The sequence below is a fragment of the Delphinapterus leucas genome, chromosome 19, assembly GCF_059928025.1.
Source record: "Delphinapterus leucas isolate spDelLeu-1000000601 "Yukka" chromosome 19, BTC_Dleu_Yukka2, whole genome shotgun sequence".
Classification (NCBI taxonomy): Eukaryota; Metazoa; Chordata; class Mammalia; order Artiodactyla; family Monodontidae; genus Delphinapterus; species Delphinapterus leucas.
Genome location: NC_143147.1, coordinates 61,379,394 through 61,406,540, shown reverse-complemented (window position 1 = coordinate 61,406,540; position 27,147 = coordinate 61,379,394). Strand labels below are relative to the sequence as shown.

The 27,147-nt window shown below is 56.5% G+C and overlaps 2 protein-coding genes across 23 annotated transcripts in view; one reads left to right on the top strand and one right to left on the bottom strand.

The window, feature by feature from the left end:
* TNRC6C (trinucleotide repeat containing adaptor 6C) overlaps positions 1-6,318 on the top strand; it is a 129,639-nt gene extending 123,321 nt beyond the window's left edge. For all 9 annotated transcript variants that reach the window (XM_089901609.1, XM_089901607.1, XM_089901608.1 and 6 more), the window contains one exon: positions 3,369-6,318. In XM_089901609.1, coding sequence (XP_089757735.1) covers positions 3,369-3,729 — 361 coding nt within the window. In that variant the 3' untranslated portion in view covers positions 3,730-6,318. The remainder of the gene's footprint in view (positions 1-3,368) is intronic.
* Positions 6,319-10,485: 4,167 nt separating this feature from the next.
* TMC6 (transmembrane channel like 6) lies at positions 10,486-26,890 on the bottom strand. Of its 14 annotated transcripts, XM_089901620.1 has the most exons (23): positions 26,135-26,882; positions 25,846-25,891; positions 23,715-23,848; positions 23,418-23,560; positions 23,150-23,245; positions 22,672-22,842; positions 21,263-21,368; positions 21,025-21,118; positions 20,530-20,787; positions 20,055-20,245; positions 19,040-19,184; positions 18,253-18,408; positions 17,676-17,830; positions 17,488-17,569; positions 17,160-17,257; positions 15,971-16,066; positions 15,644-15,719; positions 14,822-14,955; positions 14,507-14,683; positions 14,336-14,414; positions 12,013-12,080; positions 10,959-11,256; positions 10,486-10,753 (listed from the first exon to the last, which is right to left on the bottom strand). In XM_089901620.1, exons 3-23 carry the CDS (start codon positions 23,771-23,773, stop codon positions 10,745-10,747), a joined length of 2,691 nt encoding a protein of 896 aa, XP_089757746.1. In that variant the 5' UTR covers positions 23,774-23,848; positions 25,846-25,891; positions 26,135-26,882; the 3' UTR covers positions 10,486-10,744. The 14 variants fall into 14 exon arrangements, with proteins under 14 accessions (XP_089757746.1, XP_089757748.1, XP_089757739.1 ...); XM_089901622.1 differs by having other exon boundaries at positions 10,486-11,256; positions 20,530-20,661; positions 26,135-26,883; XM_089901613.1 differs by having other exon boundaries at positions 10,486-11,256.
* Positions 26,891-27,147: the final 257 nt, after the last annotated feature.

Below are 27,147 nucleotides of genomic sequence, written 5' to 3'. Positions count from 1 at the left end.
TGCTAGAAGTCTAAAGTGAGAAAAAAGGTCATAATCTGGCCTTGGAAATAGCTATACTAAAACGTAAACTGCAGGACCATTTCTGGGTGGCCTGTGACATGAAGCCTCCAGCTGCCCTTTTCCCATTGAAAAAAAAAAAAGGGGGGGAACGCCAACGAGGCGAACACAGGAAGACACACAGCTGCTCTGCTCACATGACCCCTGTTCTGCTTTTTTTGTTTTGAGTTTTTGTTTTGAGATGTAACTGACATACAACAGCGTGTCAGTTTAGAGTGTAGTGTTGATTTGACACATTTATATATTGCAATATGGTTACCACCGTGTGAGCTAACACCCACATCAGGGTACATGATTATTATTTCCTTTTTGTGGTGAGAACATTTAAGATCTACTGTCTCAGCAACTTTGAAGTAAAGGATACAGAATTGCTAACTGTAGTCACCGCGCCGTACACGAGCTCCCCAGAACTCACTCATCTTCTAACTGGAAATTTGTACCCTGAGACCAACCTCTCCCCATTTCCCACCCACAGTCCCCGGTAACCACCATTCTACTCCCGAATGTTTCAACAAGTTTGGCTTTTTTAGATTCCGTATATGATTGATATCATGCAGTATTTATCTTTGACTTATCTCACTTAGCATAAGACCCTCAGGATTAATCCATGTTGTTGCAGGATTTCCTTCTTTCTCATGGCTGAATAATATTCCAGTGTGTCTGTTTGTATCTGTGTGTGTGTGTGTGTGTGTGTATAAACATCTTCTTTATCCACTGATTTGTTGACAATTAGGTTGTTTCCATATCTTGACTATTTAAGTAATGCTGCAGTAAACATGGGAGTTCAGATATCTATCTCTTCAATAGCCTATTTTCATTTCCTTTGGATATATACACAGACGTGGGCTTGCTGGATTGTATGGTTGTTCTAGTCTGAATTTTTTGAGGAACGTGTATAGTTTTTCCACAGTGGCTACACCAATTTACGTTCCCACCAGCAGTGTAGGAGGGTTTCCTTTTCTCCACATCCTCACCAACACTTGTTATTTCTTGTCTTCTTAATGATAGCTGGTCTAACTAGTGTGAGGTGATACCTCATTGTGATTTTGACTTGCACTTCCCTGATAATTAGTGATGCTGAGCATCTTTTCATGTGTCTGTTGGCCATTTCTATGTCTTCTTCGGGAAGATGTCTATTCCGTTCCTTTGCCCATTTTTTAGTCAGATTGTTTGGGGTTTTTTTGTTATTGAGTTATATGAGTTCTCTATATATTTGAGTTACAGGATATTCTCTATATCAGATAGATAGTTTGCAAATACTTTTCCCATTTTATAGGTTGTGTTTTCATTTTGTTGATGGTTTCCTTTGCTGTGCAGAAGCTTTTTAGTCTGATGTAGTCCCACTTGTTGATTTTTTTCTTTTGTTGCTTGTGCTTTTGCTGTCATCCAAAATTTTGTTGCAAAGACCAGTGTCAAGGAGTTTTTTCCCTATGTTTGCTTCTAGGAGTTTTATGGTTTCAGGTCTTATGTTTAAGTCTTTAGTCCATTTCAAGTTAATTTTTGTGAGTGGTGTAAGGTAGGGGTCCAGTTTCATTTTTTTGCATGTGGTCGTCCAGTTTTCCCAACACCATTTATCGAAGGGACTGTCCTTTCCCCATTGAGTATCCTTGGTGCCCTTGTCAAATATTCGTTGACTGTATATGTGGGGATCTATTTCTGGACTCTCTATTCTGTTCCATTGGTCTATGTATCTGTTTTTATGCCAGTACCATACTGTTTTGATTACTGTAGCTGTGTAGTGTTGTTTGAAATCAGGAAGTTTGATGCGTCCAGCTTTGTTCTTTCTCAGGATTGCTTTGGCTATTTGGGGTCTTTTGTGGTTCCATACACATTTTAGGATTGTTTATACATTTCTATGAAGAATGCCATTGGAATATGATAGGGATTGCGCTGAATCTATAGATGGCTTTAGGTTGTATGGGTATTTTAAAAGTATTTTTAATTCTTTCAATCCATGAGTACAGGATGGCTTTCCTTTTGTATCTTCTTCAATTTCTTTCATCAAAGTCTTGTAGTTTCCATGGTATAGATCTTTCACTTCCTTGGTTAAATTTATTCCTAAGTATTTTATTGTTTTTGATGCTATTGTGAATTGGATTTCTTCTTTATTTCTTTTTCAGATATTTCATTGTTAGTGTATAGAAAGAAATGCAACTGCTCTCTGGGTGTTGATTTTATATTCTGCAATTTTACTGAATTCTTTGATTACTTCCAACAGATGTTTGATGGAGTCTTTAGGGTTATCTCTATGTAAGATGATGTCATCTGCAAATAAATTTTATTTCTTCCCTTCCAGCTTGGATACTTTTTGTTTCTTTATCTTGCCTGATTGCTCTGGCTAAGACTTCCAATACTGTATCAAACAGAAGAGGTGAGAGTGAGCACCCTTGTCTCGCTCCTGACCTTAGAAGAAGAGCTTTCAACCTCTTACCATTGAAAATGATGTTAGCTTTGTGTATATGTATGGTTTTTATTATGTTGAGGCCTGTTCTTTCTGTACCCTATTTGTTGAGGAGTCTTCCTCATGAAAGGACGTGGTATTTTGTCAGATGTTATTTCTACGCCCGTTGAGATGATCACATGATTTTGACCTTCCATTCTGTTAATGTGGTGTATCCCATCTATTGACGTACATATGTTGAACCACCACCCCTGCCTGAATCCCAGAGATAAGTCCCGCTTAACCGGCGTGTACTTTGTTGAGAATCTTTACTTTTTTGAGAATTTTTGCATCTATATTCATTTATATTGGTCTGTGGGTTTTTTTGTGTGTGTTTTTGGGGGTTTTGTTTCTTGTTTTTTGTTTTGTTTGTTTGTTTGTTTGTAGTGTCCTTATCTGGCTTTAGTATCAGGATAATATTGGCCTTATAAAATGAGTTTGGGAGTGTTCCCTCCTCTTGAGTTTTTTTGGAAAAGTTTGAGAAGATTTGATGTTAATTCCCCTTTAAGTGTTTGGTAGAATTCATCACTGAAACCATCTGTGTGGTCCTGGGCTTTTCTGTATTGGGGGTAATGAGCTGATTTACTGATTCAACCTCCTTACTCATTACTGGTCCATTCAGATTTTCTATTGATGATTCAATTTTGGTAAATCGTATGTTTCTAGAAATTTGAACATTTCTTCTAGATTATCCAGTTTGTTGGCACATCCTGTGTATTTCTGTGTTATCAGTTGTCATGTCCCCCTTTCATTTCTGATTTTGTTTACTTGTGTCTTCTTTTTTTCTTGGTTAGTCTAGCTAAAGGTTTGTCAATTCTGTGTATCTTTTCAAAAAACCAGCTCTTATTTTCGTGCTGTCCTGCTCTTTTAGGTGTGTTCTGGGAAACACTACCATCTTGGCCGAGTTCGCTGGCGAAGAAGAAGTGAACCGTTTCTTAGCCCAAGGCCAAGCACTGCCGCCCACCTCCAGCTGGCAGCCCAGCGCTGGGACCAGCCAGACACGGCTGGGCGCCTCGGGCAGCTCCCACGGCCTGGTTCGCAGCGACACTGGCCACTGGAACGCCCCGTGCCTGGCAGGCAAAGGGAGCAGCGACCTGCTGTGGGGTGGGGTCCCCCAGTACTCCAGCAGCCTGTGGGGCCCCCCCAGTAGCGACGATGGCAGGGTCATCGGAAGCCCAACCCCGCTGAACACTCTGCTTCCCGGCGACCTTCTCAGTGGGGAGTCCATCTAGCCCGGAGAGGCCGCGTGGGCACCGCAGTCATCAGCACTAGGAAGAAACGCTGACCCTTTCCAGTCCGGGCGTCGCTGAGGACCCCGCTTGACCCGAGCAGCCCGGCAGCCCTTTCGAGTACCTCTGTCCAGTACTGAAGACGAACCTTGGCCGCAGTCCTTGCGAACTGTTCCCAAGACAGTGCGGGCTGCGCTGGGTCAGTGTCATGTGTGATGACAGGATGCTTCTCACAGCTTTTTATTTTGTGTCGTCCTATGTTTGTATGGTGTGTTGTCATTTTGATTTTTTAAGTATAAAAGCTGCTTAGAATAGTTCTATCATGAAGGGCACTTTTCAGATTGTGGGCTGGAAAGGGTTATTTTATCAAGGGGGTGGGGAGGGAGGGAGGGAGACGAGAAAGCCTATTTAAAACGAGCCTGTGACGATTATGCACATTACCAGAGGCGGACCCCGTAATCAGGGGGAGCTGGCGTCCATCACTGGGACGCGGTCCTGGCGGCCCAGACCAGCGAGCCGAGCGGAAGGAGCGGTCTGCGATCTGTTCTCTGTTCCCACGGAGCCGCCTATGCACATTACCCTTGTTTCATTACTTTTTCATGTCATTTTTTTTAATCCCAAAAAATATTTTTTAAAAGTTAAAAAAAATAGACATATCAAACATGCAAATACTTGAATCCAGCAGGCCAATAATGAAATGTGAACACTTTCTAAGTCTAATTCTACACTTCCAGGTTGGCATCAGTACGCAGAAACAGGCTCTAGGAAAAATTTCTAAGTTCACAGCCTATGTGTGTGTGTGTGTTGAAACAGAAGCACGTGTGTGTGTGCGTGCGTGTGCGTGCGCACTTTCTGTGTGTGTTAAGTGTGTGAGGGATTTAACTGTGGGTTTTCCCTTTTATTCAGTATGTGCTTTTTTTTTTTGGCGCATTGGTCAAACGTTTGTTATTATTAGCTTCTAACTTTGCACTGAGTGTCCCTGCCCTTCCTTTAGCTAATCCTATACATTAAAGAGAATTCATAGGACAGGGCCGGTGACAATTCATGTGTAAATGTTTACTCAAGGACTCTGTTATTGCGTTTAAAAATTACAGTGTATATCTCTGGAGAAATAATATGTATACCTACCTTTAGCAGCTTTTTATTGTGGACTAATGCAAGAAAATTATTACCAGAGTATTGCACCATTTTTCCATTTGGAATATAAAGTTAAAGAGAAAACAACTCTCGTTGAACTGTGGCCATAGATACTTGTAGAGGGTGGATGGTTCCGCGGGAGGAACGGAAACAAGCACTTGGACGTGGGTTGTGACTCTGCTTTCGGAGGAGCCCGAGGTGAGGGCTCCCACCTGTTTACAGACCTTTTTTTCTCCTTCAGACTTTAAAATAAAAAAATTTTAAAAAGGAATTTAAAAAAAGAAAAGAAAAAAAAAAAAGACTTCCGTCGTAAAGAAACCTATTTTCAGAATGCAGATCCGCTACTTCAGAGCTCTGGGATTGAACAGTGTTGTTTTCCCCTCCGGCCACCGTCGTGGACTCTGTCGACTGTCCCCTTCGTCCAGGTGACGAGTTGTGGTCACTGTCTTGCACACGCGGATGCGCTCTCAGGAAAGCCAGGGTTCCCGAGGGGCAGCTCCACACCATTTCATGTATTTTGTAACCCAACTCCTAGCACTGAAGATGTTATTAAAAAACAAACAAAAAATAAAGAAAAAAAAGAAAAAAGAGGAAAAAAAAACACAAAGAAGAAAGATACCTAATCTCTAACGTGTAGCAGTTACGTATGTACCAAATAATGGACTCAAAGGAAATAGATGTTCGAAGAGTGCTTTATATATTAAAAATTGCTTTATGTTTTAAAAATGATCAATGTTTTGATTGTTTTGCAAGAAAGAAAGACAATGGAGTAACATACCCTTGAGTATGTTTAAAAAAATATATGAACATGTGCTCCCTGCCTGCTTGATCAGGAAACTTGTGCATTACATTTTTTTTAATTAGCTTTTTAATGGTTTTATCAAAACAAAACAAAAAAAAAAACAAAAAAAAAAAGAAAAGAAAAAACAGTTCCTGCAAAATTGCAGATCAACAAAAGCTGGTTTTATAGAGGATCATGAACTATGCACAAACTGGTTCAAGACTTTTTTCTCAAGTTCAGTAGTGTATTTAGCTAAACAGACCTTCCTCAGAGTAAGTGCATCTCATTGCCATTACATGCGTTCTGTATATTTGATGTACACGTCCCTGCGTTATGTACACCAAATATACGTGCGTGCGTGCCCGTGTGCACCCAGACATACAGCTTCCCATGCTGCATTTAGCATCGAGTTGTAGAAAACTGATATTTTTAAATTGAGGATGGAAGTAAAGATTCTCTCTGTTTTTGTTTTTTGTTGGGGTGGGTTTGGTTTTTTTCTTTGGACCTTTTATTTTGAATTAAAGATGTCTGTAACTCTGAGATTAAAAGACAAGTTTGTGGCTTTTAATGTTTTTCCTCATAGAATGTGATTGTTGAAGAAAATGCACCGAAAGTTGCTTTCAAAAGTACAACGCTTTGTTGAATCTTAATAAATTGCAATTTTTTTTCTTGGCTGTTCAAATAAATGTGTTTTTTATTTTTCAGAGGCGGATGTCATCCAAATTCACTTTGTATGTGTTGGGAGAGAGAGTTGTCCTACTGTGTGTAAGAAATTCCCTGTGTCGTCTTATGCCGTCCTCAGAGTTCACGTATATAATCAGATACCCTCCAAGTTGTGGTTGCTTGACTTGTGATCTTATCATTTATTTTGTGGTTTTGCAGTCCACACTGAAATCTTATTACTAGTCTTCGAGAGGTGCAGTAGAGCCTGGACCCACCCGCTCCGTGTGGGAACCGGTGTCATCTGGGGCAGCCGTGGGACGTGGCCCCAGCCGAGGACCATTGCTCGCTCTCACCCATGACCCAGTTTGGGCATAAGAAATATTCGGAGAGAAGAGAGTAGTGAAGGTCTTTTGGGGCTTCCATGGTGGCACGGTGGTTAAGAATCCTCCCGCCAGTGCAGGGGACACGGGTTCGAGCCCTGGTCCGGGAAGGTCCCACATGCCACGGAGCAACTAAGCCCGTGCGCCACAACTACTGAAGCCCGCGCACCTAGAGCCCGTACAAGAGAAGCCACAACAATGAGAAGCCCGCTCACTGCAACAAAGAGTAGCCCCCGCTCACTGCAACTAGAGAAAGCCTGCGTGCAGCAAAAAAGACCCAACGCAGACAAAAATAAATAAATTTTTTTTTTTTAAAAAAAAGGTCTTTTGTTTTTCCTAGACATTCGTTTCGGTAAAGTAGCCTTAGCTAACTTTACAGAGCGTCTTGTACAAGCACAGTTGAAGTGACGGCACTGGGCAAAGCAGCAGCAGCCTTCTTCCCCACGGGGTTCAGGCAGCAGTCAGAACACTCGGGTCTGGCTCTCAGGTCCACCCCTGGGTCGCCTGCCATGACCTTAAGTAAGTTCAGCACCAGTGCTCCTGTCACATCAGGACTGTAAAGACAGCCTCTTGAAAACCAGCCAAAATGTCCTTTGTGACCCCCGCTCAGAGACCAGCAGAGTGAGTGTCTTTTTCTCTCCACTCTTAGGCGCCTCGGCCACGTTTTATTGAGAAGATAGGACCCGGGTTGGCCCCCGCAGGCGAGACGGCGAGCTCCCGGCTCTAACTGGCCTCTTTAGAAAGCGGAGGAGGAAAGCGCAGAAGAGCCACCATCCGGAGGAGAAGCAAAAGGCTAGAACGAAACTCATGGAACTCAGAATGTGGACAGTGGAATGTACTTGACACCCTACCCTTGTACGCACCTGGAGGCACCGACCCTGCCGGAGCTGTGAGCAGCCCTTCTGCAAGTGTTCGTTCAGTGCCCGTGAGTCCAGCATCGCTACAGGGAGGGAGCCGGCCCCGTGCCTGCTCCTAGGAGAACAAGCCCAGTGCCTCCAGGTTGAGGCAGGCCTCATGGAGGAGGTGGCACTTTCCTCCCAGGCCCGGGGAAAGTAGGGGACAGGTGGGGAACACAGGGTAAGCCAACTGACAGCCTCATGGCCTGGAGTGGAGGCGGCTCCTGGTACCCGCAGGTGAAAAGGAGGCTCGGTGTCTGGGATCAAGAGAAAAATCAAGGCTCAGAGCTGCACTTTTTAAAAAAATCATTGTGGCGATACCGTGGGAGAAGGCAAAGAAAGAAGGCAGGGTGCTCAGTGGGTAGAAGCTTGATGTGCGAAGAAGGGACTGTTGAATGGAGAGGAGAGGCCAGGAGGGAGCCGTCCTGGCCAGCACTGATTCTAACCGCATAAACGACAAGATCCGAGGAGCTGAGTTGCTGAGCACGCGTTCACTCAGGAAGGCATTTCGAGAAGATGCTTTGCAGGAATAGAACGTATGGGGTGGATCAAGGAGAAACCACGTAAGAGTCGTGGTGGAAACATGTAGTTAACTTACTAGCTATACACATCAGTTTTCACAGCTTAGCTTGTGTGGGACCGTCCCCTGAATGGCAGACCGTGTGGCAGGCCTGGCCCCGGAGCCTGGATCCCCAGTCATCCTGAAAACCAGAAGCACATTTCCAAGTGCTCCCTAAGTGCGCAGAAGCCTCAGGCTTAAGTGACATTTCACTGGTTCTCCACCCTGGCTGCGTGTTAGAATTATCCAGAAAGTTTTTAAAATCCCAGTGCCAGGGCACATCTCACACATTCAACCGGAATCTCTGATTGTGGCCCAGGCCCCAGAGTTTTTACATCTCCCCAGTTGGTTCCACTGAGCAGCCAGGGCAGAGGCAGTGTCAGAGGAAGCCTGTCAGGCTGAGACTGTCGGCCGCCTACCCATTGGAATAGCCATTTCCAAGAGTTCAGTGCGTCTCATTTGGCAGTCACAGCTAGCTCTTTGCTTTTTTTTTTTTTAGCAAAACTCCTATGTGCCAGGCAGGGTGCTAAGCACTGTGTAGGACTGTGTCTGTTGTTTCAACAGCCCCATGAGGTGAGGACTGAGACTGGGAGAGGTTACAGAATGTGCCCGAGGCCATGAGCTGATGAGGGTCAAATCCAGGCCCATCTGACTCCACGGCCATCGCTCGCTGGGTCAGCCCCACACAGGATCCACCACGGAATATTCCAGCTGGAGGACCTTGAGGCCACGTGTGTATCAGAAACAGCTCCGATGGGCGATAGGTGTGCCTGTAAAGAGACCTGGCTCCAGCGGTAGCAGGGCTGGCGAGCCTGGAGTTTGTACACGGCCAGGTAGGGTGGTGCCGCAGCCCTGGGCAGAATTTCTTCTCCGGAAAACCTCAGCCTTGCTCTTGAGGACTTTCGACTGATTGGATGAGGCCCACACATGTCACTGGGGATAAAACCCTTAAAGCCAGCTGACTGGGTGCCGAGCACCTACAAGATGCCTTCACAGCAACACCTCAGTTGGCGCTTGAGTCGATAGCCAGGGCCACCAAATGACCATCACACGTGGCTTCTGCAAGAAATACCCGCGGGCCTTTCGCCTATTTGTCGTCAGTAGCTCGTCCTGACTGACCTCATAGTTGTTGCAAGGCAGGCGAAGTGGGCCCAGTCATAGCTGGTGGCAGTGCCAGCTCAGACTGGATGTGGTCAGTTTATGTCCATCCATCCAAAAGTGCATCCTCTCCACACAGAGGCAGACATCTGCGGGGGTGCTGGCCCCTAGAGCCCAGGTGAGTGTCCTCACCCGACCTCACCCAGCGGCACTCATGCCCGGAGACACAGCCCAGGCCAGCTACTCGTAGAGGTCCTTAAGCACCTCCTGGCTGGGACCAGCCACAACGGGCCCAGGAATCCTGCCTGATCTGTCGGGCGCCCGAGAAAGTCAGGCGACAGTCTGCCCCTGGACGTCTGCCAAATGCAGGAGCACCCTGCATGGGACCGTCCTCAGAAGAGGGACCATTCGAGGTTAGCGTGGGCCCAGCTGGGAGCACTGCTAATGGCAGTGGCATCTTCACTGCGGGGCTGGCCTGGCCCCCCCAGGCCAGGTTTGCTCTCCCAGGTTCCCCGCTGGGATGAGGAACGTGGGCCCATCGCCGCTCTCCCATTCTTTCCCACGGCAGCCGCTGCCCCAGCTCCTGTGGACAGCGGGCACTGGGGCTGTGACAGCTCCGTCCCCTCCTCCCCGCACCCTCTGGTCCACGGCATCCCACAGGCTCCTCAAGCACAGCCTGGCAGGACCCGGGGTCACCCCCCACCAGTCACAGCAGCCAGATCCCCGCTCCTGCCACAGGCTGGGGCGCTGGCTGCTCTTTGGCCTGCAGGCTCCTCTCCCCACGGCTTACTAGCAAATGACCCACCCCGGTCCCGCCCTATATTTTCCCTCCACCCCCACCCCAGTAACCACTAGAACATCACTTCATCACCCTCCACGCACCCCCGTTCTTGTCCCGCAAGGCACAGGCTGGCAGGGCAGCGCCTGAAGCTGCAGCGCGGTCCATCCCTGCCATTGGGGGCGGGGCCAGAAGAGGGCGCCCTGCGCTCAACACTGAAGCCACACAGAGTCTGCTTCATGGGGAGCCCGGCACCAGGGGAGGCCCCTCGGGCATCTGGTAGGCCACAGGGCCCTGGCCTGACAAGGAGAGCAGCCTTGAAGAACCAGAGGGAGAAACTGAAGGGGCGGCACATGCACGAGGCCGAAGTTCCCGTGACTTCGGCCTGGAGGTCATCCACGGGCTGTACCTACAGCCCTGGGCACCTGGGCAGGCCTGAACATAAGCATGGACTCCCACAAGACAAGCCCATTTCGCAAAATGTGTTTAATCAGGATAAAAAGAGTCCTGGGCAGGGCCCACCGGGGGTGCTTCAGCCTCAGACGGGCTGCAGACTCCCGTCACCTTCCCCGTGTCCCAGCAGGGCCATCTCCAGGCGGCATCTGTGCCTGCAGGTCCATGGGAACCGAGGGTGACAGGGTTCCCGGGCTGCCAGGCCCAACGCTGTCCTACTGGGCATCCCAGTCGTCTGTGAATACGGCCGGGGGCATCACGGCCTCCTCGGTTCTACCAACCCTGCCAGAAAGGGGAGTTGGCAAGGGGCCCCGTTGCCTTGGGCAGCGCAGGCCTCGCTTGGGAGGCTGAGAAGCCCCACGGTCATCCCTCTGGCCAGCCGAGGCCAGAGGATCCCCAGCAGCCTTCCTCAGGAGCTGTTTCCAGGCCTCCCAGGGCTGAAAGGCTCTGGAGAGAAGTGGAAGGAGCCGACGAGGCCGGGACTCACCACCGGTAGGCCTTGGCAAGGGAGGGAGTGGCGTGGGCAGGAGATCTTGTTAGATGGCTCGTTCTGGGGGCTCCTGCTGCCTGGGGTCGGGGCGGGGGAGCCCCAGGGGCCTCGACCTGCAGACCTCAGCTGGCCCACCTGGCCGGGCAGGGGTTGAGGAGGGGTGTGTGTGCATTCCCGTGGGTGGCCTGTCTGTCCAGGCAGCAGGACGATGTCTGAGTTCATCTCCCCTTCCCTGGGCTCAGCCGCAGGTAACAGTTGAAGGGTGAGATGTGCGGCCACAGGAGCAGCCCCAGCCCTGCGCCAGGGCAGCCGGGGCTGAGGCAGCAGCATTCGGTGGGGGGGGGGGGGGGGGGGTGCCCGGGGGGGGTGTTCACCTCACGGGGAGAAGGGGGGCAGGGGTCTGAGAAGGCCAGCCAGGCTGACCCCCGACCCATCAGGACGCGGGTGGCAGAGGGACTTCCCTGGTGGTCCAGTGGTAAAGAATCCGCCTTCCAGTGCAGGGGATGTGGGTTCGATCCCTGGATGGGGAACTAAGATCCCACGTGCCGTGGGGCAACTAAGCCCACGCGCCACAACTACTGAGCTCGCGTGCCTCAACTAGAGCCCGCGTGCCACAACTACAGAGCCCACGCACTCTGGAACCCACGCTCCACAACAAAAGAGCCCACATGCCTCAACGAAGATCCCGCGTGCCGCAACTAAGACCCGACACAGCCAAAAAATAAATAAAATAAATAAATATTTAAAAAAAGAAAGACGGGGGTGGCAGAGAGGAGGGAAAGGGCGTGAGAGACCCCCAGCTCCACCTTGCCCCCTGCACACAGTTCCTTCATTTCTTTTTTTTCCTTTCTCAGCAAACTTTACTTCCTCCCCCAAATGCCCCACACACCTGAGGAGGAAAGGTGGGGAAAGAGGGTAGGGGAGTCCCAAGAGGCTGCAGGCCACCCAGGGACGCCGGCAGCCACTTCCCTCCCCACCGCCGGCGGGAAGAGGCCTCCTGGTGCAGCACCCGTTCCTTCTCCCCCACACACTCCCCTCCAGGGCCCCTCACCTGCTCCTCTCCTTCCTCTCATAGATACGCTGAAGCTTGTTGATTAAGAAGATTTTGTCTTCCCCCTCCTAGAAATGCCAGAACACAAAGGCTGAGAAAACAGCCATCACGTGTCCGTCCAGAAGTGCCCTGTTCCAGACTGCACTTGGGGTAGCTCACAAAGAGTGTCTGACATCACAAGCACAAAAAGTTTAAAGAAGGGGGACAGAGGCACCAAACAAGGACAAGGAAATACCAAGAGCCAAGTAGTGGGCACACATATACACACACACACACACACACACACACACACACACATATATGCATCTAAGCTTCCTAGTGGCCAAGGTGAAAAGGGAAATGTGATCAGTTGCACAGTGAGGGCTGCCTACCCAGCCTGACTCAATGTACAACCGGCCCTGACACTTAGTCTGTCTTGGGCAAATTACCTCCCCTCTGACCTCGGTCACCATCTGTAAAAGAGGGATACAAATGTCTGTGTCATGGGGCTTTTATTAGTTTTCTATTGTTGACCTAATCAATTACGGAAACTTAGTGGTTTAAAACAACACAAATGTAACATCAGTTCTGGAGGTCAGAAGTCCAAAATGGGTCTCAGTGGGCTAAAATCAAGGAGTCAGCAGGGCTGGTTCCTTCTGGAGCCTCTGGGGAGAATCTATCCTTGCCTGTTCCAGCTTCTGAGTCTGCCCACATCCCTGGGCTCATGGCCTCCTTCAGAGCCAGCAATGGCCAGTCCAGTCTTTCTCACACCTCTTTCTCTGACAGTGACTCACCCACTTCCTTTCTTAAGGACCTTACGATTACATCATGCCCACCCGAATAATCCAGGATAATCTCCCACCTCCAGGTCAGCTGATTAGCAACTGTAATTCCATCTGTGAACCTAATCCCACAACCCCAATGCCACGTAACCATGGCATATTCACAGCTTCTGGGATTAGGACAAACATGTCTTTGGGGCAGGTATTGGCCAACCCAGGGCTCTTTCGACAAGTGACTGTGAAAACGCACATAAAGCTTTAAGTCTAGGACCCAGTAAACATCAGGCGGATTTCAGGGCCCATCGAACCCCGGGGTCAGACTGGATTCCTCACGGGGAGTCTTCACAAAGGGAAAACAGCAATTTGGTCAGGATGCGTTCTGGGCGCTGGGGACCCTGGCTCACCCACGAAGGCGCTGAGACACTACGAGGTGGGACCTCCTTAAGAGACCTCCCCGTTTTCTCTCCATCGAGTTGGTGGGTACAGAGGGCTGTGCACCTGAGTAAGCCACCTGCCCAGGCCAGGGAAAAGATGTTCCGAGCGCAGGCTGAGATCAGAAGTGTGGCCCCAAGGACTCAGAACCAGGGCCAGCCTCGGCCTTGGGAGGACACAGCCTGCAGCAAGGGCCGCCTGGGGAACCGTCCTTCAGCTCCTAGAGGAACGGCGGGCGGAGCTGGGATTCCCCTCCCGACGCTGCTGTGCGTCCCACCACCACGGGACACCGCAGGCCCCAAAACTCTACAAGGTAGGGCAGGAGCCGGTTGGGAAAAGCCCACTTCCAATAGCTGTACCTCAGCCAAAATGCCCAGCCTGAGCCCTGCCCTCGGTTTGTGAAAGGGGAGGAGAGGGGTTACCTTGTACTGCCTTACTTATAACCGTATAAAAAGTGGGAGCTGTCCCCAGGGCATCCTTCCACCCAAGAAGACCTGACCCAGAGTCCCTGCACCAATTAGCCAGCAGCAGAGTCACAGGCGAGCTGCACCCCAGCCCTGTCCTGCCTCGGCTGACACCCAGCAGCTGACCCCCAAGTCATTTCTAACGAAGAGTGGCTGGTGGCCACCAGCCCTGATGTGACCGCCTAGGGGACACAGGCACCAGCTGGCCCCAAGGTGGGCTCAAGCATTAAGTACACTGGGAAGGAAAAGGAAAAAAGAAGAAACAGCAGTGGGGAGAGTGATGTCAGGGCCCTGGGTGCAAGGTTGGGGCCCTGGGGATGAGGTCAGGGCCCACCAAGTGTTCAGGGGAGACCCGCTGTCACTGACAGGTGCCCCTGAGCAGCCAGCCCAGACCCCGGGAGGACAGGACCAGGTGAAAGGCCATTCCTGTCTGGGGAAATGCCAGCCCAAGTGACTCTGACCTACGGGGCAGTGACTTCTTTTCAAGGTGGTGGGAGGCCCAGTAACTGCGCAGGAAGGGAGGGACAGCCTGCGGGCAAGGCTGGGCAGCCTCTAGTGGGGATGCGGGGGCGGGGGGGCGGGTGGGGGGGCGGGGGGGGAGGTGTGGAGGGACCGCGGGTGTGAGCCAGCAGGCACCCCCGAGGTGGGAGCCCAAGGGGCACTCACGTTGCTTAGCTGCTCCTTGAGGAGGCAGATGACTTTCCGCTGGCCCTTCACCACCTGGATGTTGAGGTAGATCACGGCCCTGCGGGAGATGGCCGCTCAGGCTGGGCCCCCCGCGCAGGAGCCCCGGGGGAGGGAGACCAGGGCCCCCACACGGGCCTGTCCCCCACTCACAGCAGCAGAGCCGATGCCAAGTAGATGGGGAAGGCACTTTCCACCAGGTACCGGTGGATCCAGGGCAGCCAGGAGACCCCAGGGCCCGCCTTCTCCAGGTGGCGCACCCACACCTTGCCTGCCTCATACATAGTGTCCAGGGTCCGGAAGGGGCCGCAGATGCTCGAGGGCTTCACCCTGGGGGAAGAGGGCGGGCGGCTTGACCCCTCAGCCCGGACAAAGGCCATCTCCACACCACCCAAACCGCGGCCACAGCGGCCCCAGGGGGCAGCTCCCCATCCCGCCCCCCCCCCCCGAGGCCGAGGGCCCACTCACTGCCAGATGGCGTAGCAGAGGAAGACGGCAGCGCCCAGAAAGGAGGGGAAGCAGAGCAGCGAGATGAAGACGGTGCTCATGTGGGAGGCCTTCCAGGGCCTGCGGGGCGCCTGGCAGTTGGCCATCAGGCTGGTCTGGGGACAAAGGTTGCGCTCTGCCACCACCCTGCCACCCACCCTCCCCCAGGCCTGGTGGGGCCTCCAAGAGGGAAGGGGGCAAGGCCGGCAGTGGGCTGGGGGTGTTCTGCTTGCAGGGGGAGCCCGAGCCGATCCCCCAGGACAGCCCCGCAGAGAAGCAGACACTCAGAATCTCAGCCCACAGGCTGGAAAGGGCCAGCGGGGCTACCTCCTGGTCTACGGAGGGGAGACTGAGGCTCACGGGGGGCAGGCTGGCCAGGTCACCCGCACGTGAAAGGGTTGATACTAAAAGCCACCTCCACTGACTGAAGGTCTCCACCGTGCCCGACACTTTGTAAACATCATCTCCGGCAGCACCCCCAGAGCAGCATCCACGTTGTACAGAGGAGGAAGCACAGGACCGGGGAGAAGGACCTGGTCCTGAGCACTCCCAGCCCCCCGGCCCTAAGCCCTGGCCCGTGCACACGGGCACCTGGCAGTGACCACGGACCCTGACAAAGGCAGCGATGCAGGGGCGGGACGGGGGTCAGCTGTGGCCCGTGGGACTGACCCCAGAGGGTGGCCCTGGGCTGCCAGCCCCACACCACTTGGGTCAGGGCTCCGCATCTGCCGGCCCAGCGGCCACCCTGGCTGCACAATCTCCCCAGGCCCCGCCGCCCTCCCGGGGACCCGGCGGCACCTCTACCTTCTTGACGTAGAAGAGGAACAGCAGCTTGATGATCTGCATGGCGGGGAGCAGCGGGGAGAAGAGGACCCCCAGCCTGAGGAGAGCGAAGAGAGGAGAGGGCTGCATCCCAGAGGCTGGGTCCTGACCCCTGTGTGGCTCCCCAGGCCTAGAAAGGCCACCCGGGCCTGGCTCGGGGTCGGGATCCCGGGGAGCTGCGACTGGGTCCCCGGGGAAGTGAGGGTCAGGTCACTCCAGATTCCCAGGGCTGGGTCTTGCTGTGGCCCAGGGGGAAGCGGTCAGCCTCCCCAAGGGCCAGGCACTGGGACACAAGTGGGAGATGCTCACCAGGTCAGGGTCTGCCCATAAATCAGCTCCAGAACATTCCCCGCAATGTCGAACTCAGGCTTCCCCTTCCTCTGAGACCTCTTCTCAGAGATGAGCCTGGGCAGAAGAACCACTGGGGTCACGCAGGAGGGCCAATCCCCAAGACAGACCCTCGTCCCCACCCCGACCCGCACGCCAAGCTGAAGACCCTGCCCGCCCCACCAGGGTGCCCAGTGATGCAGAGGGGAGACGGCGGCCTGGGGTCCCACCCTGAAGGGTCCACACTGCAGCCAGCTTCATCTCCGTCCTTTTTCTAAGCATGTACGGATACACCCGGGTATAAATGTGCACGTCAGCATCAAATGTTTTACTGCCTTTTTTTTTTTTTTTTTTTTTTTTTGGCTGCGTTGTGTCTTTGTTGCTGCACGCGGACTTTTCTCTAGTTGTGGCGAGCAGGGGCTACTCTTCATTGCAGTGCACAGGCTTCTCATTGCGGTGGCTTCTCTTGTTGCAAAGCACGGGCTCTAGAGCGCAGGCTCAGTAGTTCTGGCACATGGACTCAGTAGTTGTGGCTCGTGGGCTCTAGAGCACAGGCTCAGTAGTTGTGGCTCGTGGGCTTTAGAGCACGGGCTCAGTAGTTGTGATGCACGGGCTTAGTTGCTCCACGGCATGTGGGATCTTCCTGGACCAGGGCTCAATCCCATGTCCCCTGCATTGGCAGGCGGATTCTTAACCACTGCGCCACCAGGGAAGTCCCTGTTTTACGGCTTTTTAAAAATCTTATTAAAGTCATATGTTCTCAAAGAAAACACAAAAAGAAGGAAACGACACCTACAATGCTAGCACTCGTAGCCAGGACATCTGAAAACGTTCCTCTACTTTCTGTTCTTCCTCCCCACCCCTTTTTCCTTTGTGTGAGACAGATTATACCATATGCATCATTTTGAAACCTGTTTTCCTTTCCAATCTCAAAATAGGTCACATCCTGTCTCCTAAATGTTTTTCTCAGTTTATCGATATTTTACAGAAGAGCCGTCACGGGTAGAGATTTATGGCCCCAATCTGGGGTCAGGTCCTGATTTTCAGAGGCCTGAGAACCGCCTGAGTGACCCTCACCTCCACCACACAGGTGAGGATGCCAGGAGCCCTTCCACAGGGGGAGCCCAGGTGCCCAGGAGGTGAGCGCAGGGACCCGCCCCTGGGGCCTCACCTCCACACCAGCTCCCCCAGAAGCGTGTCCAGCAGCGTGAAGATGAAGTCCATCACCATGAGCCGGTACAGCTCCTGGCCCACAAAGTCCTCCCAACACTGAAACGGACGCGGCCTCAGCCCCCAGTGCCCTGGTGCCCCCCACCCCTGCTCCCCATGCCCACCTGGGGGCCTCCAATACGCTTGTAGACCGGGCCAGGTAAGATGAGGTGAGGGCTGGCTGCTGTGAGGGGCCACCACGTCCACCCCCAACCTGGGACCAGGGCAGACCCTCTTGAGGGGCCCAGGGAGCCCCACGCCTCTGCCAGCACCGCCCGGCCCGCCCTCACCTGGTCCTTCAGGGTGCCCACCCTGCGGCCCAGCCAGTGGTAGCAGAGAATCCCCAGGATGACCACCTTGAGGATGAGGTTCCTGCGGAAAGAGGGGGGAGGGCGTGCACAGGCTGAGGGAGGGGTGCCTGGGAGACAGAGGTCCCGCCCCAGAAAGCCCCACCTGGCGGTCCCATCCGACCACGCACCTGCAGATGGCCACGTACACCTCTAGCACCGGGGAGTCGTGCCGCTCCAGGACGGCCAGGACGCGGAACAGGTAGGGGGCCCCCAAGTTGAGAAGGCAGACCACCAGGGGCAAGGCCAGCAGCGCCCCGTCCCGCTCAGCAGACACGCGGCTCTGCTACGGCAGGGGGAGGGCCAGAGGTCAGCGCCCCAAGGACAGAGGCAGGTCCACTGATGGGCCCGAGACGGAGGAGGGGTTCCCGGGGCGGAAGGAGGGGGTGGAAGTGGCAGGCACGCCACCCTCCGCCCCAGGCCCAGTGTTCAAACCGCACAGGAAGGGGCGTGGGAGGGGGAGAACGGGGGATGGAACACAGGTGTGGGGGAAGAAAAGAGAAACCAAAAGAAGACGAGAAAACAAAAGGACAGAAAAATAGGGAGAGTGTTGAGACAGAACAAGAATGAGAACAAGGCTCGTGAGGGAAGTGGCCTCCAGGGAGGGCCCGGGCGGAGGCGGCGGGGCCCCAGGGGGCCCAGTCTAACGAAGCAGGCATCTAACCCCACGGCCGGAGCCTCCGGGGGACCCCCACGCCCTCCCCGCACCTGGATCACGAGCTCTGAGAAGGTGTAGACGGCCAGGGCGCACACCAGCGTGGTCCCCAAACACAGCAGCCAAACGAGCCCCAGCACGGCCCCCTGTTGCAGCCGTCCGCACGCCCTCCGGGGGCGCTGCCTCAGCTGCCCCTCGGCCAGCAGCTCCTGGGGGCGGCAGCGGGCCTGTCACCCGCGGCACAGACCCCCGGAGACACGCAGACACACAGGGAGGCTCGGGGAGCACCGGGGGTCGCCTCCCGCCCACCCCTGGGGCCACGGCCCGTCGCTCCCCCTGCTCTGGGGCCCCTCCAGGCACCAGGAGACCGCAGGACGGGGCCGCAGGCTGAGGCCTGCCCCAGCCGCTCCCACGCACCCTCCCCAGCCCTGCCTCCTGAGCTGTCCTGCCTGTGGACAGCCGTACCCTCGCTGACCCGGAGCCCCAGGGCACTCCCTGGGGGCCCATCAGCCGGGTCAAAGCCGTGAGCTGCCCTGACCCGAATCCCACAGCGGGAAACCCCAGACAGGCAGAGAACCTTCCGCAAGGCCCAGGCCAGCCACCCTCAAGCCCTGAGGCCTTGGGCAGTGTCCTCTCGTGTACCCCAGGGCTATTCCGGGGACTGGGACACGTGCCAGCTGGCGCCCCGCAGGCCTCTGCCCGCGGGGGCCGGAGGACACGGGGACTCCGGGGAGAGGGCCCGAGAGCAGCCCTAACCCTCTCCCACCGGAGCAGGCCCTGACTGGTGTTCCCTGGACACTGGGTGGGGGACAGCGGCCCCAGGGCCCCTGGGCAGCCCACCTTCAGCTGGGTTCGGATGTTGTCGTGCTGGAGGCGGCTGGCCCATTTCTGAGTCACTTTGTAGTCCCAGGAACAGAAAACAGTGATGGCATGGACCCCCGAAGTGCTGCCTACCCGGTAGCTCTCCCCAAAAGAGCGGGACATGCTGGGAGAAGCAGAGGCAGGCAGAGGGTGAGATGGGGCGGAAGGCGCAGAGGCTGGGAGAAGACAGATGGGATGTTCCCTGCAGCCAAAACCTACCACCCATTCAGGGGAGCCCTCCCAGCGCTGGATGGGCCTCCGGCCACTCTCCCTGCCCCACCTCTAGCCCAGAGCTCTCAGCCTCCTGGTGTGGACTGCCGGCCACTCTTAGATCAGCCCTGACCAACAGGGTGCCCACAAGCCACAAGTGGCTAGAAGAGGGGTCAGGCTCCCCTCCCCACCAACACGGCCGGCTGCCTCCCACCCAGACGTGGCTGCAGAGGGGTCAGGCTCACCTCAGGGCCTTTGCACTGCCTCTCCCGATAACCAAAACACCTTTCCCGGCCTTTCTCCAGCCCACCCTTATTTAACCTCCGTCTCTGGGATGAGTGCCACCGCCCTGGGGAGCTGGTCTGACTTCCTCTCCTATGCTCCAAAACACCGGAGCAACATAACACCAGGAGTTTCCCAGCCTCTTCATTGGCCTGTCTTCTCCTGTAGACAGCAAGCTTCTCAAGGACATGCACCAAACTCACTTACCTTCCCGTCCTGAGCAGAGCACAGCAAATGTTTGTGGAATGGATGGGTGCATGGATGAAAGTGTGGATGGATGAATGGAAGGAAGGCAGGATCCATGGATGCACGGTTGATGGATGGATGGATGGACGGATGGAGTGATGATGGATGGATGAATGGATGATGAAGTGATGGTGGATGGATAGGTAGCTGGACGGATGAATGGATGGGTAGCTGGATGGACGGATGGATGGACAGATGGATGCATGGGTGGATCAATGGCGCTCAGAGCCAGGGTCATAGAGTGGAGGGCTATTACCTGTACACCAGAGTGATGCAGGTGATAAAGAAAGCTACCCCCACGGTGAAGAGGTAGGCCAGGGGCATGTTGTAGGGCAGGCCGCCCGCCTCAGGCGTGCACTGGCCGCCATCCAGTGGGGAGGCACACGGCTGGTTCAGCGTCGCGTTACTATAGTAGCCGTAGTACATGACGGTGTGGGTGAAGCAGCCCTGTAGAGAGGACGCCCGGCCACATCAGGGACTCTCCCCCTCCCTGCACCTGACCCACCCTCAGGCTTGGAAGGCAGATGGAGGGCGCCCAGGGGGCGGGGCGAGGGGAAAGGCAGAAGGGGAAGGGCAGGGGCAGTGAAGAGAACACGGAGGTGGGCAAAGGGCCGCGGCCACCCTGGAGCTGCCAGGGCACCCCCCTCCCGGAGTCGCAGCAAGGGGTGGGGTGGGGATCCCTGGAGGAAGCCATGACAAGGGGGCGCCTGCCCGCCCCCACCAAGCCTCACCCCGCCCGTGAGAAGCTCCAGGCCCCTGAAGGCGGGCGCGGAGCCCGAGGGCGCAGGCGGAAAGGCTGCCTGCACGGCCACGATAAAGGCCAGCAGTGGCAGCAGCAGCAGCGTGTTGAAGGCCAGCAGGGTCTTGAGGAAGAGGAAGTAGGAGAGAACGCTGGAGCCGAACTGGCCCCCGATCCGCTTCAGGGCATAGTGCCAGGGCATCAGGGCCTGCAGCCCCGAGAGCAGCACGAGCCCCAGGTTGTGCGACGCCTGTGGGGCCAGCAGCAGGACAGCCCTCAGGCGAGGCTGGAGAGGGGAGCCGGCCCCCAACCAGACCCCGGGCCAGGCCTAGAGCGCAGGGGCAGTGGAGGGGCAGCCGCTAGGGGAGGGGGGGTCGATCACACCCAGAGCCAGGCTGAAGGCTAGAGGACCCCACGAGCGGCACGCGGAGGGAGAACACGTGGCCCCCCTCAGTGCCCCCGTCCCCAGCTGCCCAGAGGCGCCTACCAGGATACAGCTGTCGCGCAGCCGGCTGCAGCAGGAGAGGAGCCCATGGCGCCCCCGGGCCCTCCGCTTGCCCCTCGGGGGCCGGCTCTCCTCTCTGGGGGCAGAGGCAGCATCAGGGCTTGGTCCACTCCCTCCCAGGGACCACCCGCCCACCGCAGGCTCGGGGCCCTTCTCACCAACCACCACGCCCAGCCGAGGAAGTGGGGCTGGGGTCCGCACGAGGCCAAGGGGCACTGACCGCAGGCAGCGTTTCTCGGCCAGGCTCAGCGGCATCCCCCGGAGCATGTGGTCCCGCTGGGCCACCGTCAGGCCCTGAAGCTCCTTCACCAGGAGACCCTGCTTCTCTGTAGGAGCAGGAGGGAGCCCTGCAGGTTCCCCGCAGCATCCTTCCCTCCCTCCCACAACTGTGGCCGTTCCCCGGCAACACAGGCCTCTGCCGCCCTGCCGGGCCCAAAGGCTCCTCTCTGCTAGGACCCTGTGCTGCTCACCTGTCCCACACCCTCACTGGCCGTCGCTCTGTCACCTCTGCCCCCTGGAGCCCAGGACACGATCAAGCTCCCAGCATCTTCTGAGGCCCAGCCCAGTGGCCCCTCTGCCTTGAACCAAACTCTCCTCTTGGGTCCCCACTCGCATCTTGCTCTGACCCCCCAATGCCCCTGAGCCCCGTCCACCCCCCACTCAGCAGTCCCCACTGTCCCCCCACCACATCCCACTATGCCAAGGCCTGGTGGGGTGAGTAGGGGAGGGCGGGACCTGGAGATCTGCCCCTCCCCTATGTCCTCGTTCCTTTCATCTTCACAACCACCCTGGAAAGGGGGTGCTGTTTTAACCCCACTTTACAGATAAAAAATGACCAGAAAGCAGACACCTGGCGTGGTTTACACAATGAAACTGGAATGTCCATCCTGACCTCAGAGCCCACACCACCCTGCACTGCTCCGTCACCCACCAGCTGCAGGCCTTGGGTAAACAGGGAGAGGAAACACAGGCAGGGCCCCAGGAAGTACCCAAGCCCCTGGGCACTGATGCCAGAGATCACCTGGCTGAAGACCAACCTGTGAGCTGGGCCCTGCCCCCTCCTACGACCACTCTTCCTTGTTCTCCAGCCCCGCCACACAGGCCTCCCAGATACTCAGGCAAGCCGGCAGGCTCCCACCTCAGGGCCTTTGCCCATGCCCCATTGACTCTAGTGTCACTTCCTCCAGGAAGCCTTCCTGGGTCGCTCCAGGCTAGACAGGTTCCGTGACACTCTCCTGCGGCGTGCCTTTCCTCAGCTGCCCTTATCTGAGCTTCAACCATCCACTTATCCATTTATTTGGTTCCTGTCTGTTTCACAAGGCAGACAATAAGCTGCATGAGAGCTGACTGGGTCTGCTTACCACCATCACATCCCAAAGCCAACACCAGCGTCTGCGACACTACAAATGCTCAACAGACGCTGTGGAGCGCGTGCCTGCATGAGCCAAACACTGTGCAGCTGGAAAGGCATGCACTTCTCCACGCCAGTGGCCAGAACACCGAGACACTCCCATACCCCTGCAAAGAGACCTCACCGCTGGGGGCCTTCAGACAGCCCACTGCACCCCAGTCCCCCGACCCAGCCTGCTGACCTCCTCCCCACCGAGGCTCCGGGCCCCCCTCACTCACCATCCTCCTCCAGGACCGCGGGGTCCAGCTCCAGGTCGTACAGGCGGAGGCTGGGCCGGGCTGAGCGGCCCACATCTCTGAGCTGAGGCCGGCCGGCCCTGCGGCGCAGCCTCACCGTACGGCTGTAGTACTGGGAGATGATGGCGCCGCGGCTCCGGCCTGTGGAGGCCGCTGGTCAGGGGGGGACGTGCCCCTCTTATGTAGAGGCAGGGGCTGCCCCCCCGCTCCTTCCCAGGACCCATGAAAGTTCTTTCACAAGAGACCTCAAGCACCACCGGGTTCCCAAGAGCATATTTTTATCCCCGTGACGACTCCGGAGTCGTTTTTAGACCGCGGCGAGGCTGCATGGGACTGGGCTGGGCCTCCAAGCAGCAGACAGGGTGGGGTAAGAGCCGAAGAGGCCTGGCTCTGAGGTACACAGATCCCTGCCGGAAACCGCAGCCCAGCCCAGGGTCCAAAGGCAGAGGGTCCCACTCACCAATGGTGCGACTGGGCATGCTGGCCAAGATGCGGAGTGTGGCCGTGCTGTAGACAGGGGCGCCCTCGGGCCCCAGCAAGGCCTGGCGGTCACTGCCTGCCCAGCAAGAAAGACTCGTCCAGAGGTTCTACAGACACCACTGGCCGGAGATATCCCCTGCCCACCCGCTGCTCCAGGCTGCTAGGAGGGGCTTCCTGAGAGGTTGAGAGGCTCCGTGTCCGGCCCACACAGCCCAGCACCCGGCCTGGGCCAGGGCAGGCGGGCTCACCTGAGGCCCCCAGGGCTCCAGCCCCCAGCGCCCTGTGCTGCAGCTCCAGCCCCTCCTCGGCCACCCAGCGGCTCTGCTCCTGGATGAGCTGGTGGAAAGAGTCGTGCACTTCGCTCTCATCATAGGGGCTGGGCTCCTGGCTGCTGTGGTGAGAATGGGGGAAGGGGCAGGAGTTCAGGCTGCGGCTGACCCAGTCCTCGCCCCAGCAGCCTACCCCCTCCGAAGGGCTGAGGTCCAGACCACCTCTCCCGGGGGGTGATACATCCCAGCCCCCCAGCCCCACCTCAGAGCACTTACTCCTCTGGGTCCTGTGGGGTCTCAGGGACATTGAGGACAAAAGCCAGCGACCGGGACATATCTGCGGCCCACCCGCAGCCAGTCTGCCGACCTAGGGCAGTTCAGAGCCTGGACACAGCCTCAGGAGCCTCCCGCTGCCCATGTGATGAGACAGAAAGCGTTACAGCAAAGTTAGCCTGGCACCCAGCTCCACTGCCCACTCCCTGGGGACCATGGGGGGTGCCACTCCCAGCCCAGGCTGCCTGAGCCCCCATCCTGCCCCCATCCACACACAAACACCAAACGCGTGGCCCAGTGAGTGGCCCCGAATAATCCTCAGGCCAGAACGGATTGAGGGGGAGCTCCTTCCGGAGGGAAGGAGGAAGGAAGTGAGGGGAGTCTGGGCAGCTCCCCACCGGCTTCCTCAGTGACGCCATCCCTGAGAGATGGGGAGCGGGTGGGGTGCCTGTAGATAGGTTCTCCATTCCCAGGGTTCTGACCCAGAGATGCCGCCCTCTGGGTGGGAAAGGTCAGAGCAGTTGAGACCTTCCCTGCGCCCGCCCGTGACCACACAGCACTTCCTCCCGGCCGGAAATCCCACAGACAGCTAGCAGCCTGGGCCCTCACCCTCACCAGCGCCTGACAGAACAGCAGACAGGATGGCCTCCTCGGCTGCGCCCCACCCTGCATCCCCCCCACAGGAGTCACTCCACGCCAACCTGGGCGCGTCAATGTTGACAGCCCTCCTGGGAGACTCCCCTATATTCCATCACCTCCCGCAGGCCGGGGCAGCTGGCTGGGGGAGGGGTGCTGGGCATTGAACAGGCAGCCTTTGTCCGGGCTCTGCCATCACCCAAGACAACTGAACCAGGGCGGCCTTGTCCAGGCTCTTCAGCCCGTGGGAGTGGGGCAAGGGCAGCAGGCTCCCAACCACCCACTGAGTCCTGCAGGCTCTGCCCCAGCAAGATGGGGCCCAGCCCTCGGTCTGCCCTGTCCACCCCTCCTCACTACCCTCACCCCCAGGGAACTCAGCACAGAGGAAAGCTGGCTCAGCTCAAGGGGCTTCCTCAGGCGAGGCCAGGGTGTCCAGACAGAGCAGGTCCCGCTAGGGCTGTACCCAGACAGTGCCCTCACTTAGGGGTGTCCAGTCTCTGAGCCCAGGCCGCACAGAGTCCAAGCCCCCTCCCCTTCTCTCTCACAAGGAGTACAGTGTGGAGAAACCAGCAGAGAGGGGTCAGAGGTGGACTCTTAACTCCGCTTGAAATGGTAAGTAGCTGGGGCTGAGGGTGTGCCCCCCAATCCAGTCCCTAGAGCTGGAATTCCTTCCTAGAAAGACAGACCTTCCCAGGTTCAGATCTACAGGCCTCTCACACACACCCCTTCTCCAGGAGGGAGAAGCAGGGAGATGGAAGGTGCTCAGAGGCTGCCTGGAGGATGGGGGCTCACCTGGGCACTGGCATCTGGGCACTGCCCAAGACTTCTGTCCAGCTGGTACCCAGCACCCTGGCACCCTTGCCCAGGCAGGGACAAGTCGGGCAGGAGCTCCCAGGGTGCACCATTCCTGAGCCGTGAGCCAGGTAGGGAGGGGCAGGGTGGGGCCCGTTTCCAGAAACCCCACCCCAGCCGGAAGCCAGTCCTCTGGGAGCAGCTACTGCCCAGTCAGAGCCGCGGCCCAGCCTCTGAGCCGAGGGAAGGCAGGAACTCCGAGAGACCCTGGACCCCTCATCTGCCAGTCTCCCACACGCCCACTTTCCACCAGTGGTACCCACCTGCAAACACTGCCTCCCCACCCTTTCCCATCCCGAGAGACACACACCACCGCCCTCTCCCCTGACGCCCGCCACCTGACTGTTGGGGTGAGCTGAGATCTTCACGTCCCCCGCCCGGACACCCCTGAGAGAGTCAACTCCGGTAGTGAACTCAGGGAGATCCAAGAGAACCCGAGGAGTCAACTCAGTGCCCAGTGGCCCCAGAGGCCCAAAGGAATTCGGAGGGGGTGGAGCTGGTGGCCGCAGGGGAATTGGATGGGGCTAGGAGGACGAGGGCGAGGTCCCCAAGCCCCGGAGCTGCGACCCCCACCCACGACCCGGCATCCGCATCCCGGCACTGGCCTGGGAGGCGCTGGGGAGGACGGGCCCGGCGCGCGGCTCACCTGACCCCCGCGAGGGCCGCCGGAAACTGTGTCTGGGCTCCACCAGCTGCGGGAGGGGTCGTGAGGTCAGAGGGAGGGAGTGGCCAAGGGCCCTGGGGCGACCTGTGAGCGTATCAGGCCTGGCGGGGCCAGAGTGCTGCTCCGCCCAGCCCGGCCCACGTGGCGACTGGGCTCGGACAAGTCACGTGACCCGGCTGAGGGGGCGCGCCCCGCTCCTCCTGCTTCCCCTCCCCGTCGAGCCCTCGGCGACCGTGCCCTCTCCCCACCAGCTTCCGACCCCTCCTCTCACCCCACCCTGAGGTCTGACCAAGATGAAGGCGGCGAGTGTCTGGAAGTGTTCCAATCTCCGGATGAAGCCAATTTCTGTGGGACTCAGTTTCCCCAAGTTTCAAATGGAGACAATGATTCCAGACCCTCCCACTTCCCAGGGCGATTATCAAAATAACACCATGCGGCAAAGCCACACGGATACGGCGGGCGTTGCAGGACTACATTGGGTAACCCCTTCCCCCAGCACAGCCTCCCGCGACAACTAGCCCCAAACTGTCTGGTAGAACCCGGGGTTATCTCCGCCCTCCCGATGTGGGCGTGGTTTCTCCAGCAGAGTTCCGGCACACTTCCTGTGTGCTAGGTGGGGAAGAGGGGAGGCACACTTGGGGGCTGTCCCCATTGCTGTTTGCTCCGTTATTCCCCACAAGCCAGGGAGGGGGGCACTGATGACCCTAGCTCACAGATGAGGAAACGGGCCGAGAGGTCAGTCAGCCTCCAGGGTGTCATCGGCCAGGGTGTAAGTCTTGTCCACCTGGGAGCTCTACCTAGAAACCTGACCTCGAAAAAGCCCGGCAGGCCAGAGAAGAGTCACCCTTGGGTTTGAGAAAAGGGTGGGATTTGGACAGTGGTGGGAGCCATTTCTGGTTGGGAGAAGACTTGAGAGGCGGGCAGGGTAAAAGTGAGCTGGAAGGCAGAAAGGAAGGGGAGGGCCCTCCTGGGAGGGAGGACAGGTGGGCCAAGCCAGGATGCCCAAATAGTCATTGCCTCAGGATGGATCTTGGTACAGGCACCTCAGCCTAGAGAACTAGCTCTGCCCAGCCCCCTCCTCTCCCCCAACACTACTCCCTGCCCTGCACACCCATGCTCCAGTCGCGTTTTACTTGCATGATCCCAGGCACAACTTGAAAGTCACCTCCTCTGGGGAGCCTTCCGGGACTGAACCCTGTTGGAGCATGTGCCACTTCCTAGTGACATGTACATTTACTAGTCCGTCCCCCCTCTCCCGCTCCGTCTCTATCTCTATGCTCACGG

What these genes read in the sequence shown, in the direction of transcription:
- TMC6 (XM_089901613.1), bottom strand. Translation starts at nt 23,773, where the DNA reads ATGTCCCGGTCGCTGGCTTTTGTCCTCAATGTCCCTGAGACCCCACAG. An exon ending in TGGAGCTTCTCACGGGCGGG is followed by an intron (nt 20,246 to 20,529) that starts GTGAGGCTTGGT and finishes TCCTCTCTACAG; the next exon opens with GGCTGCTTCACCCACACCGT. An exon ending in TCCTCTTCTACGTCAAGAAG is followed by an intron (nt 14,956 to 15,643) that starts GTAGAGGTGCCG and finishes CTTTGTCCCCAG; the next exon opens with ACCAGCCTGATGGCCAACTG.